Source organism: Lepidochelys kempii, chromosome 20 (genome assembly GCF_965140265.1).
Source record: "Lepidochelys kempii isolate rLepKem1 chromosome 20, rLepKem1.hap2, whole genome shotgun sequence".
Classification (NCBI taxonomy): Eukaryota; Metazoa; Chordata; order Testudines; family Cheloniidae; genus Lepidochelys; species Lepidochelys kempii.
The window spans coordinates 584,602-599,991 of NC_133275.1; the positions used below are offsets into that span (position 1 = coordinate 584,602).

A 15,390-nucleotide genomic window follows, 5' to 3' on the forward strand; every position below is an offset into this window, starting at 1 on the left:
TGCATGCGTATGTAAATTCTGTGCCTGCCCGAAGCTTGGAGTTGGGGGAGCAATGCCCGCTCCTCAATTATACCCATGAACATATAACAAAAAGTAGGCCCCTGCCCCAAAGACCTTAGTCTGAGTGAGTCTATTTCTTTCAGAATTGGAGATTCATGTTGGTCTTTTTCACAAGTTACCTGTTATTCTGGGTAGATTAATTTTCTCCTCCTGAGGGTGGGGGGCAGTTCCTCTGTCTCTGATAGAAAGGGTGACAAAATGTCCGTTGGGGCCTGTGAAACAGAGCCACATTTCAGCATCTTGTGGGTCAGAGTGATGTTTGAGCACAACATGACCCAGCTTTCTTGCCATCTCATTGCTCTGGTTGAGGCTCAGCAAGATCTGGATGTGATGCAGTCTTGTAACTCTTGTGACTTGTTACAGGTATCACAATATTTGGTAATCTTCTTGAAGCCTCAGATCCTGGAGTCTCGAGATTATTGTGAGACTCTTGGCCTTTGTCTCATGGTTGTGGAGACAAACGGGCAAACGTGAACCAGAAGAGCCCCAGGTGTATTGTTTTTAATTCAGTCTCATGGTTTTGAAGGCTTGTGGTTGGTGATACTTGAAATCCAGTTCCAGAGCCCCAGGGCTCAGCATGCTGTGGGGCCATGATGGCGTCTCAATGGGGCATTATCCCACTTTGGCGCCCTCTGATTGCTCTCGGCAGCCTTGACGTGAGGTCACCCTGTTCGGATGCTGCACCATGGGTCTGTGCTGGGCACAGCCTGAGGTGGCCCAATGGCAATGGTACATTCCCCGTGCACCCCCACTGCACCGAAAATGGCACGTTCCCCCCAACAGACAAACAAGGAGAGGACCACTCCAACTGATCCCCCCCCACCCCCGCTCCGAGATTGGTACATGCCTCTGAACAACAATCCCATTAGCGCAGAGAATGGTACGCCCCCTCGGACACCTCGTCCCATACCAGGCAGAATGGTTCATTCCCCTAGATTGGTGTCCCCCACCCCAGGCAATAGTACGTTCCCCATAGGGCCTCGGCTAGTTTCTGCGAACGGCCTCCGATGACCCCGGAAGGACTTCTCGGGGGTGACCCGGCAGAGGCGGTGGCGGCCGGGGAGAGGCGGAGGATCTGGAAGGGGCGGGGGCCCGGGCCCTGGCTGGCGGCAGCAGCCGGAGGCGGAGCCCGAGTGCCCTTATCGCTGGCGCTGCCGGAGCCTGCCTGGGAGCGGGGAGCCGTCGGAGCCGGGATCCCAGGCCCGCTGGCCTCGGGGGGAGGCGGGAGAAGGAGGATGCTGCTCTTCGTGGAGGTGAGGAGGGGGCCCGGAGGGGGCCCGGCCCGGCCCGGAGGGGGCCCGGCCCGGCCCGGCCCGGCCGCGTTGCGGGGCCATGTGACTTTCCAGGCCGCGCACGCTGCTGCCGCGGCTGAGCCGGCCGGGCCCGGGGGGAGGGGTCGGGCCTGACACAGCAGATCCGGCCCGGGGGAAGGGGTTGTGGAGTCCCGGCGGGGAGGGCCCGGGAGGCCGCACGCGGGGCTCTGGGGGGTGACAGGAGCGGGGGGGTCGAGGTGAGAGCGGCGGTTTGAGAGCGAAGGTGAACGATGGGGGGAGGGGGCGGCTATGGGGCGGCGGGTTAAGAAAACCTCGTCCCCGGGAGGTTCTGTCAGGGGCCCGGCCCTCGGTGGCCTGCTCCAGAGAGGGAGCGCGGGGCGGGGGAGGGGGGAAGCCGTGAAAGGCACCGCATTGACCTTTCGGAAAAGTTGCTCTGGTGGCTGCTTGGTGCATGGCGCGGCGCGTGTGAAGGTTATGGGGGGGGGGGGTGGGCGAGAGAAACCACCGGGAGGTTTTTTTTAATTTTAAAATCTCGTAGATCTTTTTTTCGTGTTCGTTTCTCCCCCCACCTTTTTTTAATTTTTATTTAAAGCAGAGGCTGCCGTGGCATTTGTGCAATATAATCAGCTGATCCGTTGCTTTCTCTGCCTGGCTAATGCTTTGAGTAGATTCCAGAGCATATTGTTCTTTGCATTGTATAAACGTCAAACTAGCAAAGCTGCAACTTAGCAACTTGGCACTGGCTAACCGTGCCCATAAATAGAGTCTGTTTTCAATGAGGAAGAATTGTATCTTACAGGTTGTAAGGCAACTGTGGTGAGAAAGAGAATCAAATCTAGCAGGATCTTTTAATTGCTTGCATATTTTGCTGTAATGAGTTCTTATTAAACCATATCAATTTGAAACATTTATTTTTTTAATCAGATCTTCTCTCTCTCTCTCTAATGTATTCAAAGCATTTTGAAGACTAAAGGAATTGTGCAAGTGCCTTTGTAAAGTAACATATGGGAAACTTTTAATTCTCCACAAAAGAAGAAAACACTATCCCTTTTCTACTCTCTGTATAAACTATTAACTCTCTTTAAGATTAGAATCTGTACTCTTGGACTTGCACTCTTGCTAATTTTTCTGAAGATTACATAAAGTCAGCAATGTAGTTAATTGCAGCTAAGAAACTGGCTGCTTCCTTGTTTCAATGGACTTCCTGGTCTTCCTTCATTCAGCTGCTGTGGTTAGTTTTTCAGTTAAGTAAACTGAATTGGAAAAAAATGGAAGCAGTGCATTTTTTGGTAAACTCAAAGACTATATATTTTCATCAACTAAACCTAGTATATACAAGTGTATAGTGCTTCTGTACTTTGAACCTAAATACACATGGCACATTAAGGAACACTTATTTTGAATCTGAAAACTTACAGCTATGTTTGTTTGTTTTTTTTTAGTTGTTTTTATTGTGGTTTGTAGCCTTGATGGACAAGGTAGACTGCTTCGTTATTGCACCAGCAAATAAATTAGACCAACACTTTTAGGTAAAGTGTTTCTTCACCCTTGGCTGTGTTGGAAGTCCTTTGATTGTTTATTTGGATGTGCTGTTAGATCCAAATGATCTCTCATCTACTATTACTGAAAGAATAGGAACTCCTTGCCAGAGGATGTTGTGAAGGCCAGTACTATAACGGGGCTCAAAAGGGAGCTAAATAGATTCATGGAAGATAGGTCCATCAATGGCTATTAGCCAGGATGGGCAGGGATGGTGTCCCTAGCCTCTGTTTGTCAGAAGCTGGGATTGTGTGACAGGGCATGGATTACTTGATGATAACCTGTCTGTTCATTCCGTTTGCAGCACCTGCCATTGGCCACTGTCAGAGGACAGGATACTGGGCTTGATGGACCTTTGGTATGACCCAGTATGGCCATTCTTATGTTCAATATGTTTAAAAAACACTTTCCGCATCACTTTAGTGAAACTTAATTCCGTTGTTTAGATTTCATAGTCTGTAGTGCACTTTTTGTTTAAATGTTTCAAATTGATTTGACTTAATTTACTGTGAGGCAAATCAACATAATTGTCAATCACTTTATAAACACCTAAAAGACAATATGGTGATAAGTAACAGTTAAGAACAAATCATGTCAAACCAACCTAATATCCTTACTTGACAGAGTAACAGGCCTTGTGAATGGGGGGAACCAGTAGATGTGCTATATCTTGACTTCAGTAAGGCTTTTGATACTATCTCACATGACAGTTTCATAAACAAACTAGAGAAATGTAGCCTAGATCAATGCTGCTCAGAATGGTGGTCCGTGGACCAGTGCTGGTCCGCGAGTCATCGGCTGCCAGTCTGTGTGCACATTGGGGGGAAAAATTGTCAGTCCCGCACATCAGATAGCTTGAGAAGCACTGGCCTAGATGAACCTGCTATCTGTTGGGTGTGGAATTGGTTTGAAAACTGTACTCGGTAGTTATCAGAGGTTCACAGCCAAGATGAAAGGGCATATTGAGTGGGTTCCCATAGGGATCTGTCTTGGGTCTGGTTCTATTCAATATCTTCATAAATGGTTTGGTAATGGAGATAATACACTTCTAAAGTTTGCTGGTGATACCATACTGGTAGGGGTTACAAGCTCTTTAGAGGACAGGATTAGAATTCAAAATGATCTTGACAAACTGGAGAAGTGGTGTGACATAAATAGAATTAAATTCAAAGTACTGCACTTGGAAAGGAATAATCAATTGCACAAATACAAAATGGGAAATGATTCTAGGAAGGAATACTGCAAAAAAGGATCTGGAGGTTATAGTAGATCAGACTGATTCATATTAAATGTAATACTGTTGGGGGGAGGAGAGAATCAAATATTATTCTGGAATATATTAGCAAGAGTGTTATAAGCAAGACACCAGAAGTCAGTCATCCACTCTATTCAGCACTGATAAGTCTGATGAGCACCACGTTTCAGGAAAGATTTGGACAAATTTGAGAAAGTCCAGAGGATAGCAACAAAAATGGTTAAAGATCTTGAAAACATGACCTATGAGGAAAGTTTGGGGAAAAAAATGGGCTTAAGGCTGGGGAAAAGAAGATTGAGGGGGGACATAAGTCTTCAGGTACATAAAAGGTTGTTATAAAGAGGAGGGTGATAAACTGTTCTCCTTAACCACTGAAGATAGGACAAGAAGTAATGGGCTTAAATTGTGGCAAGGGAGATTTATTTTAGATCTTAGGAAATGCTTCCTAACTGTAAGGGTAGTTAAGCACTGGACCAAATTTGGAATCTCCATCATTGGAGGGTTTTGAGAGCAGATTAGACAAACACCTTTCAGGGATGGTCTGATAATAATTAGTCCTGTCTCAGTGCAGGGGACTGGACTAGATCTGTCAAGGTCCCTTGCAGTCCTACTGGTCTGTGATTTCTATGTTCATGTTAATTATAGAACTGAACATACTAGGGTTGGGAATAATTGACCTGAGGTTAATTAACAGGTCATGTACTTTTAATGTATAATATGGTAGTTTTGTTAATATTTCAGATGAGTAGTTAAATTTGTACTGTGGTTAAGAATGTTTAAAGAAAAGGACTGGGGGACCCCCTAGCTTTCTTGAAGAAAGCCATTTAAGTTTTGGAATGAATATTGTTTGAATCACTGTGGAAAAATGATCTTACCACAGAGCCATAGTGCTTGGATTTAGTTTCACACCCCCATTTTTTGCTTATTTTGCAGAGTTGGTTTTTAAATCCACAGGCTGATAATTAAAACTGTTTAAAGTTGTGAACAGCTGTCTACACCTGTAGCTGACGACAAGGTAAAAAAGTGAAATTTATAGGTGAGGAGCTAGTTATTTCTGAGCAGCAAATGCTTTGAGGTGGATCCTAGAATTAAAATAATTTGACAGAAATGAGGCACCATAGTAGGAATAGGTCTTAGACTTCAAATTAGCTTGATCAAGTAGGAATCTGTGTAGCCAAGGAGTGGCTGTCTGAAGATTCAGCAAGTCTTATGGTATAACTTGGTTAATATTAGTTTGATCTACTCCTTTCCCTTCTGCTGATAGGCTATATGTTATCCATGATTAACTTCTGTCGTTATCTTCATATGACTGGTCAAATTCTACTGCCACACTGGAGTTCAAGGCAGTTATTCCAGTTTGGGACTGGTGTACCTCAGCAGTATTTGGCCCAGCGGCTTTATACCACTCTATCATACGCAGTTTAATTGTCACACACCATCTATACAAAACAAGGTTGTATTTGAGATCAAGATGCTCATGGGGAAGGTTAGCTAGTAACTGGAAATTGTTTTTTGTTAAAATACAACTGAAATTCATCATTCATGCACAGAATGCTAATTGGTAATAGGAGTACTGTTACACTTTTAAAAAATGCTACCTTGATATGGTATGTAACTTGAAAAATTATTGGTGCTAAATATATTACCTTTCCAACCTGGTGTGGGGTTAGAGCTGTTGATAGAATGGACTGTGGGCATGTAATAGTATGTCCTCTCTGCAGAAGTACGTCCCGTGTCTCTTCGTTACAGAGCCTGTATTTGTGTGGATCATGCAGGGCCAGGCATATTGTTCGCATTAAATAAACAATGTTAGTACACTGGAAGAATGCTTTGAGTTTCTCACAGTACAATCACAACTGTGATTTGATATTTCTCATCTGAATTTCAGCAGCTTTACTTCAGAATTATAGACTGTAATTAACATTGAGGTAGTTACCACATTACTCCCTTACTGGGAAATATTAAAATTGTGTATTCTTAGTTGTTTAAACTGTTGGGGAAACGTAATAAGGCTGTCTCTCCTAGTTGATGCCTCATTGGCTTTTCATAGCGGTAGAGCCATGGCAGCATGAAGGGAATATGCCTGAGTAGCACCATTCAGTGTGTAAGGGCTTCCTCCTTCCCTTTTTGTGTCAATAAGACAAAACTCATGCAGGCTTATATGAGGGTTGTGACACAAGCAGTTAAAAATGCTCATACTCCAAGCAAAGTATAATCAATCCGTAGCTCTGCTCATTGGCCTAAAAACTGCAGCATACATGGTGTGCATTATCCTGCATGCCCCTCTCATGGAAAACCTTGTCGTCATAAAGATAAGTTAATAAAAATGGAATCTGTTTTTTTTCTAGCATCTCTTAAAAGAGCTTTACAAAATAACAAATGAGCCAAAGTTTGGTAGTGGGTAGCCATCTTGACTAATGGAGAAGCCATTGTGTTCAGTCAAATCAGCTTCCACACAACTATTAATATTATGCTTTGTTTTCTGAGAGTTTCCTGGGATGTTCAGGGTACTTAGTTGACAGCAAGATGGCAGCTAACAGTGAGCAGAAAGGAGCTCTGTTTGGGTATATCAGCCATGGTTTATCTGCTTCAATGCTGCCTTACTCTCTTTTATTTCCAAATCTTAAAAGACGTGTGTGCTAGATTACTCAGAAAAAGGCAACGCTCTTCCAGAAAGTAACTTGATTTGCCGGCATCTTCTCTCTTCCCCACCCCCCACAATAAATGTTTCACATTATTCTGCTGGGGAGACCTGGGTTTTATTCCCAGCTCTGCCATAGATTTATCATGTGACCTTTGTGAAGTCACTCGGTTTTTTCTCTGCCTCAGTTTTCCCAGCTGTAAAATGATTTGACCTTCTCAGATTAAAAGGTCTGCTATAGAAGTACAAAATATTTGTTCCTAAAGGGGAGCCCCAATCTTGCGCTCAGTCTGTTGCCAAGGAAAACACTGATGTCACAAATTCAGCATTATGACTTCACTGCAGGATAAAGTAGGATGAGCAAATATCTGTTAAATAAATTTTTCTTGAAGAGGATACCTAGCAGTAGAAATTATTAAACACATAGGAAAATGACCAGAGGTTTAAGTAAAACTAGTTAGACTTAATTGTGAAAGCCAATATTTAGAGAATTTATTGAAATCCAAAAGAAATACAGTGCTTACATTCCAGGATACCATAAGTGAAGTCTGTCAACTCTTCTAATCTCTCCTAAGGAGAGTTTACTAGTTTTAACTCTGAAAAGGACCACAGACTGAAACACAAAGCTTGAGTGCTCATGTTTAGATTTTGTGAGACTAACTGCAAAACCATTCCATAAGATAAGGTTTTTATATCAAGCTGAAATGCTAATCGAATATGCTGGTATCTGATCCCCTCTGAATTTCTTACGTCCAAAGCTGAAAAAGTCTACTCCTTGGAGAGTTAGAGCAGACAAACGGTTAGTGAGCAGGCGAAACTGGATGCAAAGCTTCTTAGTGTTGTCAGAGGCATCCCCTGTAACTGACCCTGGCCATATGCAAGGAGTTCCAATACTGATATTTCTCTACATCAGTCTAAGGAAAAGGCAGATGTCATACCTAACATTCAAAGTATCCCTAACTGTTAACAATCTGTCTCCAGATCAGAGGGAATTCTTGGAATGACCTATTGGCTGCTATCCAGAGCATGCCTGCTGGGAATTCTCTGGCTCTGGATAGCTTCCTGGTAGACTCCATGTTCTGTTGAGCAGAGCTTTCAAGCAGGCCAGCTCTGTCATTTTGTAAATATTAGTTTTACTGATTGTCTCTCTGTGGTGTTGTAACTGCTTTGTGAAAATACTTCAGTGGACTGAAACAAAAAGGCTTCATGTGGTAATTGAGCCCTGTAGTGTTTAAAAAACATTACTATTTGTCTATCAAGCTCTGTTGAATAAGCAAGAGACCATACTGTAAACTCTCTATACTAAAAAGGCATTTGATGGGGTGAAATGAGTACTTACATTCCACACTCGGGCTTCAGAAAAATTGCGTACGCTAGGAGCTTGATCGTGACCCTTCAAAGTCAACGTTAGTCTTGAGACTGAGTTCAGTGGACATAGGATTGGGTCAGAGTACAAGATAGTACCACAATTAGTTGTCTTTTGGATATGGATAGATCTATTTGCAGACCTCGTTTATTAGCACAGCCTGTCTCCTGGTAGGAAGCCCCATGTAAAAGAAGGCAAGATCTGATTCCTTCATCATTTTACTACCTATCATTTGCTCTAAGTCCTTTTGGTACTTAGTTGGAAATGGACATTCAGGTAGCATCCCAGTTTAAAAAGTAAACTTGTCTGCTGCTTTGTTCCTCCACAGCATTACCATCTGAAGTCTTGCATCATGGCAGTGAGATGAATGAGGCCCTCTTTTAGTAAGACCTCATCCTTGGAAATTAGGGAGATAGCTTGAGTATAATATCTGATGATCCAATTACCTGCCTAAAAAAAGTGTCCTCTAGATTAAATTTTGGCATATTTGAGGATTATAGAATAATCTCAGACATGCTCACTATTCTGGCAAATAGTTTCTTTCCACTTCTGAAATGACCAAAGAGCATGTATTTGGTAGCATGCATGACCAAAAATCACTGATCCAAATCAACATAACTGAGAGATTAGATACTTGCAGTCCTGGCTCTGTGAAGGTCAGAGTATCTATGTGTCCTGAGCAGCGTGGGTATACTCGAAAGAGAACAGTTTCAAGGCTAGTGGTATTCTTATACAAGTCCATCTAACTGTATGGGGGAGAAATCATTCCCCATGCTGGCAGCTTGTTCTTTTTTTTTGGTGCCTGGACTCTGGATGCTACAGTAAGCATCAACTTTTAGAGCCTTTGTCTGACCTGGAAATGCTCCTTACAATTTGCAAGCTTCTAAAAACATTCCTTGCAAAGTGATCTATCTGACTGACTTCAAGCACGGCTGTTCAGCATGTTGACTTGTAGAAGCTTCATCCTCTTTACAATCAGCAGCATTCACGTGGCTGGTTATTGAAAGATGAGACGTGTGTGTGTGTGTGAAAATGCTTGGATGTTAAGGTAACAGCACACCTGTCAAGTAAGTAAACATTATGCCTGTCCTACCTGGGGATTCACTGAGATGTACAGATGATGACCTAAATGTGTCAAATATTCTATTTGGCTCTTTCTGTGAGGTCCTCAGAGTCTTATCTCCTACTAGGGGAACAGTTCAGCCCAGTTTCTCTCTCAAGATGCTCAGCACTTAAGTAGCTATTCTAACTTTGGGTGGTGGGGGGGGGTTGTCTCGCAGTATCAAAATTTAACTCATAGGAGTTGTGGCAGGCTGTGGCTGAGCAGAAAACTTTTCCAGGTGCCACAATAAATTTCTCCATTTGTTTCCTACTTTGAGTGGGGGAGATCTGCTAACTGTGATTAAGGTGCAGAAATGATTGCAGGAAACAACTTTATTCTTGCCTAGCTGACAGGTGGTGCTTTGTTAGGGCTGAGTTACATGGCTGAGCACTTCTCTCACTCCACACATACCACAGGTTCCCTGTCTCCAGAGCACAGTGCAGTATAATGGGCTGTCTTCCAACCCTTTCAAGGAAGAGGATGGAATGGGAAGATTTCCCCCTTCTTTTGCCAAGGGGGTGGAGGATTATGGATGAGTCAGACATTTTGTGTAAAACTGTGACTTGTCAATCTCATGCATCTGGCCCCTACCCTCTGCTTGCAAAAAATCCCCATGCTAATGCCATTGCCCTAGTCACTGCATGACTAAACATTACTGATAAAATGGAGGTAAAAAGGGGAGAAGAGGGACATCACATCCATTATGGAATGGGAAGCAAGATCCTTTAAACTGTCAAGGGATTTAATTTTCCCTTTAGTCTGACATTTGTCTAAGAACTTATTATCTTTTGGAAGGTGAAAGTCTGTATTCTGCCTCTTTGGTCATTTAGACGCTTCTGAGCTGTGAAACTGTCTTAAAGAAAGTACTATACTAAGCTGTAATAACTTCCCTAACTACTTTCTAATCCTTTTTTGAATTATTTTTGCAAATAATTTACTTTTGTCTCTTCAGCAGGTAACATCAAAAGGTACTGGCTTAAATCCAAATGCAAAAGTCTGGCAAGAAGATCCACAGGGAAGCACTGAAGCTGCACCAGTGACCAATGGCACTGAGCATTTGTGGCAAGAAACAGCTGCTTCACCAGGAACTCATAGTGAGGGTGAGACGTCTAAACGCAAATGATGACTTAATCCCTTGTTAAGTTCAGATTGTGTGTATTCTGTATAAACCTAAACCCAGCAGTAAGAAGCAACCAATGTTCTTGTCCTTGAAAGAACAGCTCTAGAGGCTGATGTAGGAACCAATATAAGTTGAATATGACAAGTTTTCTGAAGCAGTTTACTGGTGGTTAACTGCATCAGTAAACAGTAGGGACTGCAGAAAGGTCTGATCTGAATGAACTTTAGTTTAAGACTCTGAGTTGATACCTAAAGCTGGACTGAGGAAGAACAGGCAGGATATAAAAAGTAATCGAATAAGGGAACAGTGTATTATGGCCCCCTATAACACTTAAGAGGCCCGATGATGACCAAGTATCGCGCTACGAGGGAAACAAGCTGCTAAATGTGCAGAAATGGATTCTATACTCTCTCCCTTTTTTCTCCCTTCTTTATGACTTTTTCCTTTCTCACTTTGTCTCTGTTGCTTTCTCTCACCATTGCTGCACTTTAGTATATACTTGACCCTGTGAACAGAAAGATTATGAGATCTGAGGGCCGCACACAATCCAGATACATTATTGAGCTATTCCAAAGTTACACTTCTACTGGAATGTATGCTGCAGAGCAATTAAAAGGCAGTTGCTTGCTTAAAGCTTAGACTGTACTTGTGTAAATCTTTACTAACTTTGTTAAATCTACTTGTCCATAAGGGTTTTTTTTAAAACTTTTTATTTATTTACTTAGTTTTAAGTTCAGGTGGTAAAACACTTCTGGGTAAGTCTTTGTGTCCATATACAAATGAAGGGTTGGTCTACTCTGGGAACTTACATTGTCATAGTTTATATCTCTCAGGGGTGTGAAAAATCCACACCCCTGAGAGATGCAGATATGCCGACCTAACCTCCTAGACCAGAGGTGGGCAAACTGCAGCCCGCAGAGGCTAGCCCCTGGCCCCTCCCCTACTGTTCCCCCTCCCCCGCAGCTTCTGCTCACTGCACCGCTGGCGCAGTGCTCTAGGCAGGGGGGCTACGCACTCCTGGGGCAGTGCAGCTGCAGAGCCTGGCCTGACCCAGTCTCTGTGCTGCACGGCACGGCTGCCTGTCCTGGGGGGTCGTGTTGCATAGAGGGCAGGGGAGTTTGGGGGGTGATCAGGGGGCGGGGCGGTCAGAGGATGGTGGGGTTGGATGGGAGCAGGGTCCTGGGGAGGCAGTCAGGAAGGAGAGGGAAGGTTGGATGGGGCAGGGGTCCCAGGGGAGCACAGCCTCCCCTAGCCGTCCCTCCATACAATTTCAGAAACCTGATGCGGCCCTCAGGCCAAAAAGTTTGCCTGCCCCATCCTAGGCAGTGCTAGGTTGATGGAAGAATTCTTCTGTCAGCCTACCTACCACTTCTTGAGGAGGTGGATTACCTACGCCAACAGGAGAACCTCTCCCATGGTGTAGGTAGTGTCTACAGTGAAGCGCTACAGCGGCACAGCTGCAGTGATGTAAGTGTAGACACACACTAGCAAATGCCTTTAAAAAACTTAGGATGAGTGAAGGAGTTGTCTGGTGAAAGAGGAATCTTACTCCTCTACAAATCAGTAGATCTTCCAGCCTGGGTCCTTTACAGAGCAAAAAATTCCATTCATGGCAATCAGTCGTTTTGCCTTGATGAATTGTACTGTACTCTTGAGTGCTGCTACTGCATGTAAATTGGGTGTGATACAATCCTATAAACTGAACACCAGCTCTTTGGTGCTGAGAAAAGAAGAACCATGATTTACTTCATATTTTTTCTGTTCTGATGCTACTTAATTAGCAGGTATCTATGCCACGATTTTATCTTTAAACAGCTTTGAATATTGGCTTGTTCCTGTGATGTAAATGTCTTGTGTAAACTCACACAATCATCCTGCGTAAGCTATACTGGCATAATTATCGCTGTGCAACACGTATACTGTGAAAGTGGTTATAATGATGAAAGCACATTTAAACTGGTGTAACTGCACTCAGATTAGGAGTTTTAATGGTATAATTCTTTTTAAAAAAAAGACATCTTGAACCAATATAGTTATGCCCTATAGACCAGGGTTGTGATGGGGAGTAAGATGGAAGAGCTCTAAGAAAACAATACTCATGTTCAGCTTTTCAGAAATTAAAATATATTCCTGTCAAATATCTGGCAAAAGGAGAATAGGAAGGTTATGAATCAGTATCCATATCAGCTGCTGTGTATCGGTACCTTGTGGGAATGCCAAGCTTAAAGACATCTGCCCACCCATGAGAGCCATCCCTGGGAAGGAGCGGCTTTGCTTTTGGTGTATCAGCAAGGTCTAGCTTTGCTCTGGCATCATGGAGTCTCTTGGCAGCTGCAAGAGAAGAGTAAACACCACCTCTCCTTAGTCTAAAATTGTCCATTTGCTGGCAGTTATTTGAAGTTCTCAGTCTGAGTGTAGCTAAGTATCAAGTCCTGCAGAGGAACTCTACCAACCCCTATGGGATGGATGGGCAAAGGTCTCAAGCCAGGACTTCCAGGTAAGTGGTAATAACTGGTGAGATCACTTCTCTTGCCAAAGGAGGCACACAGTAACGGTTTCCAACACTGCATTTCCCCAACGTTGCTTTGACAGAGTCCTGGAGATCAGAATACACTTTGGGTATATGCTCAAGGCCCTGTACTTCTGTTGTCTCTCCTGATTCCCTGTGCCCCACTCTCTGCTATCATTTCTGGCAGAGCCATTCAGACAGATTCTTCAGATGGCCACAGCACAGCGGTCTTTCTGGTGCAGATGAATTCTGTAGGAGAAGGTAATGTAGGATAGATTAACGCTGCATTTGATTTCATGCCCTACTGTGAGTAGGGGAAGAATACATGCAATTCTCTAGTCCTTCTAGCACTACCTGCTCCTTATCCCTGCTTTAGGTGTCTCTGCAAATGTGAGTGGCCCCATCCACTTCCCCAAATCCCAGGTCCAAAAAAGCTAAAATTCAAGTGAAAATTGGTTAAAAACCCATATGCTTTTCCCACCCAGAAATCATGGGGGCAGATTGGTAAATAACAATAATAAAAGGCCTCTTAGGTTAATTGTAGCAACAGTTTAAAAAAAAAAAAATCTGATAAGGGTTTTTTTAAAAAGATGCTCCAAAAACAGGTGCATTCATTCTTTAGCTCAGTGCAAGAACCATGTCTTTAATTTTTGTAACTGTATAGTGAAAAGGCTTATATATAAACATTCAATATCACAGGAAAACTAGCGTATTTTTATTTTCCAGTGGAAGCGAAGTGTAGTTGGCTATGTAAATTTATGCCAATCATAAGCAAATATTTGCTTGGCAATAATAATCCCAAGGTTAACTCAGATTTGCTGTTCTGTAGCATTAGAGTTCTAGGCAGTTGAAACAATTAGGAAGTAGAAGGTTGCTATCTTGCTACATCAAGGAACTTAATCTAATGAGCTCATCCTGTGAGATGCTTAGCACCTCCAACTCCCACATATGTCACTGAGAGTTGAATTCTGCCTATAGCAGAATTGGCCAGTGAACTTGCAGTTAAAGTTGCAGGATCCATAGCTCACAGAAGCCAATGGACTTTGGATCAGGTCACTATTTCACATAGTTCAGGAGTATCTAACTTTACATTCATTAGCTGGCATACTGTGTGAATTTGTTTGAAGCCTATTTTGTCTTACCTTGGATAAAAGATCACCCCTTTGTTATATGGAATGTCAGACTTGCTTGACACTAGAATCTACCTCATCTGTCCAAATCTAGACAGCATTAAAGATTATCAAATTGATATTTAAATTATAGGTTGGTAAAGGATACAGACCGTGATCTTCAAATAATTGAGACTGGCTAAATTCCTGAAAAACGGTTTGTATAAGCTCAAAAGCTTGTCTCTCTCCCCAATAGAAGTTGGTCCAATGAAAGATTACTACAGCCACCTTTTTCTTAAAATAATAATAATAATCTTGGTGTTTTCATGTTTATCTTTCGAATGGCTAAAAATATTTCATACTCCTGTATGCTGCTTAAAAAAGCTAAAGCATATTTTTCCAAATGTTCCCTTTACTTGTCTTCATGCTGTTTCTTCTGTACTTAGGAGGATTTCACCAATAATGTCCTTTACCTCTAACGTGACTTTGAATTGGTTAATGAAAGTTACGGTAGACCTGGAAAAGACCTATTTGATCAGAGTCAGTCCTTCTGCAAGTAAACTTTCCCCCATTCCACCCCAACCACATCAGATACTAAACTGAAACTACATTCTATCCCAAATAGCTTGTGGAAAAGACTAATAAATTCTCTAATATCCACATCCTTCCAGTGTGTTTTATAATCACATTAAGCTGACAGTCCTGAGTATTTATTATATATAAGGATCAGATAATACATGCAGCTTTTTCTGTGGTGTAAGTGCTGCATGTTTAGGGACTCAACTTGATGCTTATTTGAAGAAAAATATTTGTTTCAGATGCTACAGTAGTTCTGGGATCCCTGCCTTGGTTTGATTTTACTATTTTCCTGTTTTCAGAAAATGTTGTTGAGACCAGTACAAACAAGGGAAACAAAGAGAAACTGCCTAAACACAGTGCTATTAAATACAAAGAAACAAACTAAAAAATGAGTCTTTCAGTTACAGCATTCTTTGGTGTTCTTTGTAACAATGGCAGATAATACATTTTTCAGATAGAAAATATTCTTAAGCTGATGTGTCCTTTCTATTGACTGGGCATATTCTCTTGCCAGGTAATGTAGAGAATGTGGAGGATAGCTGTAAGCAGTATGAAGTGATGTATTCACCATCCTGTGAAGCTACAAGAAATGGCGCTGGTGTTGAGGAAGCAGCTGCTAATGGAATGGCTCTGGCAACTGAGGATCTTGGATACCAAATTTATGATCTTTCTGGTGAGTGTTCAAGCTATAGTAGCATCTTATGTTCTATGTTGTCTTCAACTCCTGTAGTCTTAAGGGATTTCTTACTGTTAATGTTCACACACCCAAAATGTGATCTGCCTTTTTTTCCCTAGACTTATTAAAGTCCCCAGCTTAATGCAATTGCTTGTGATGT

At 42.6% G+C, this 15,390-nt stretch overlaps 2 protein-coding genes across 8 annotated transcripts in view; one reads left to right on the plus strand and one right to left on the minus strand.

Annotated features, from left to right (window-relative positions):
• The window catches only part of LOC140900919 (uncharacterized), a 29,719-nt gene extending 28,847 nt beyond the window's left edge, over positions 1–872 (minus strand). For 4 of the 6 annotated variants that reach the window (XM_073318907.1, XM_073318906.1, XM_073318911.1 and 1 more), the window contains exon 1: positions 180–268. Coding sequence is in view for 1 of the 6 variants with exons in the window: in XM_073318908.1 (XP_073175009.1) it covers positions 180–351 (172 nt within the window). In the remaining 5 variants the exon portion in view is untranslated. Of the gene's footprint in view, positions 1–179 lie in introns of all 6 variants that reach the window. The other 2 variants (XM_073318908.1, XM_073318909.1) reach the window with 2 other exon arrangements.
• A 246-nt stretch (positions 873–1,118) lies between these two features.
• LARP4 (La ribonucleoprotein 4) overlaps positions 1,119–15,390 on the plus strand; it is a 48,773-nt gene continuing 34,501 nt past the window's right edge. Inside the window, exons 1-3 of one of the 2 annotated variants that reach the window (XM_073318912.1) lie at positions 1,119–1,313; positions 10,190–10,337; positions 15,069–15,227. In XM_073318912.1, coding sequence (XP_073175013.1) covers positions 1,296–1,313; positions 10,190–10,337; positions 15,069–15,227 — 325 coding nt within the window. In that variant the 5' untranslated portion in view covers positions 1,119–1,295. The remainder of the gene's footprint in view (positions 1,314–10,189; positions 10,338–15,068; positions 15,228–15,390) is intronic. The other variant, XM_073318914.1, reaches the window with a different exon arrangement.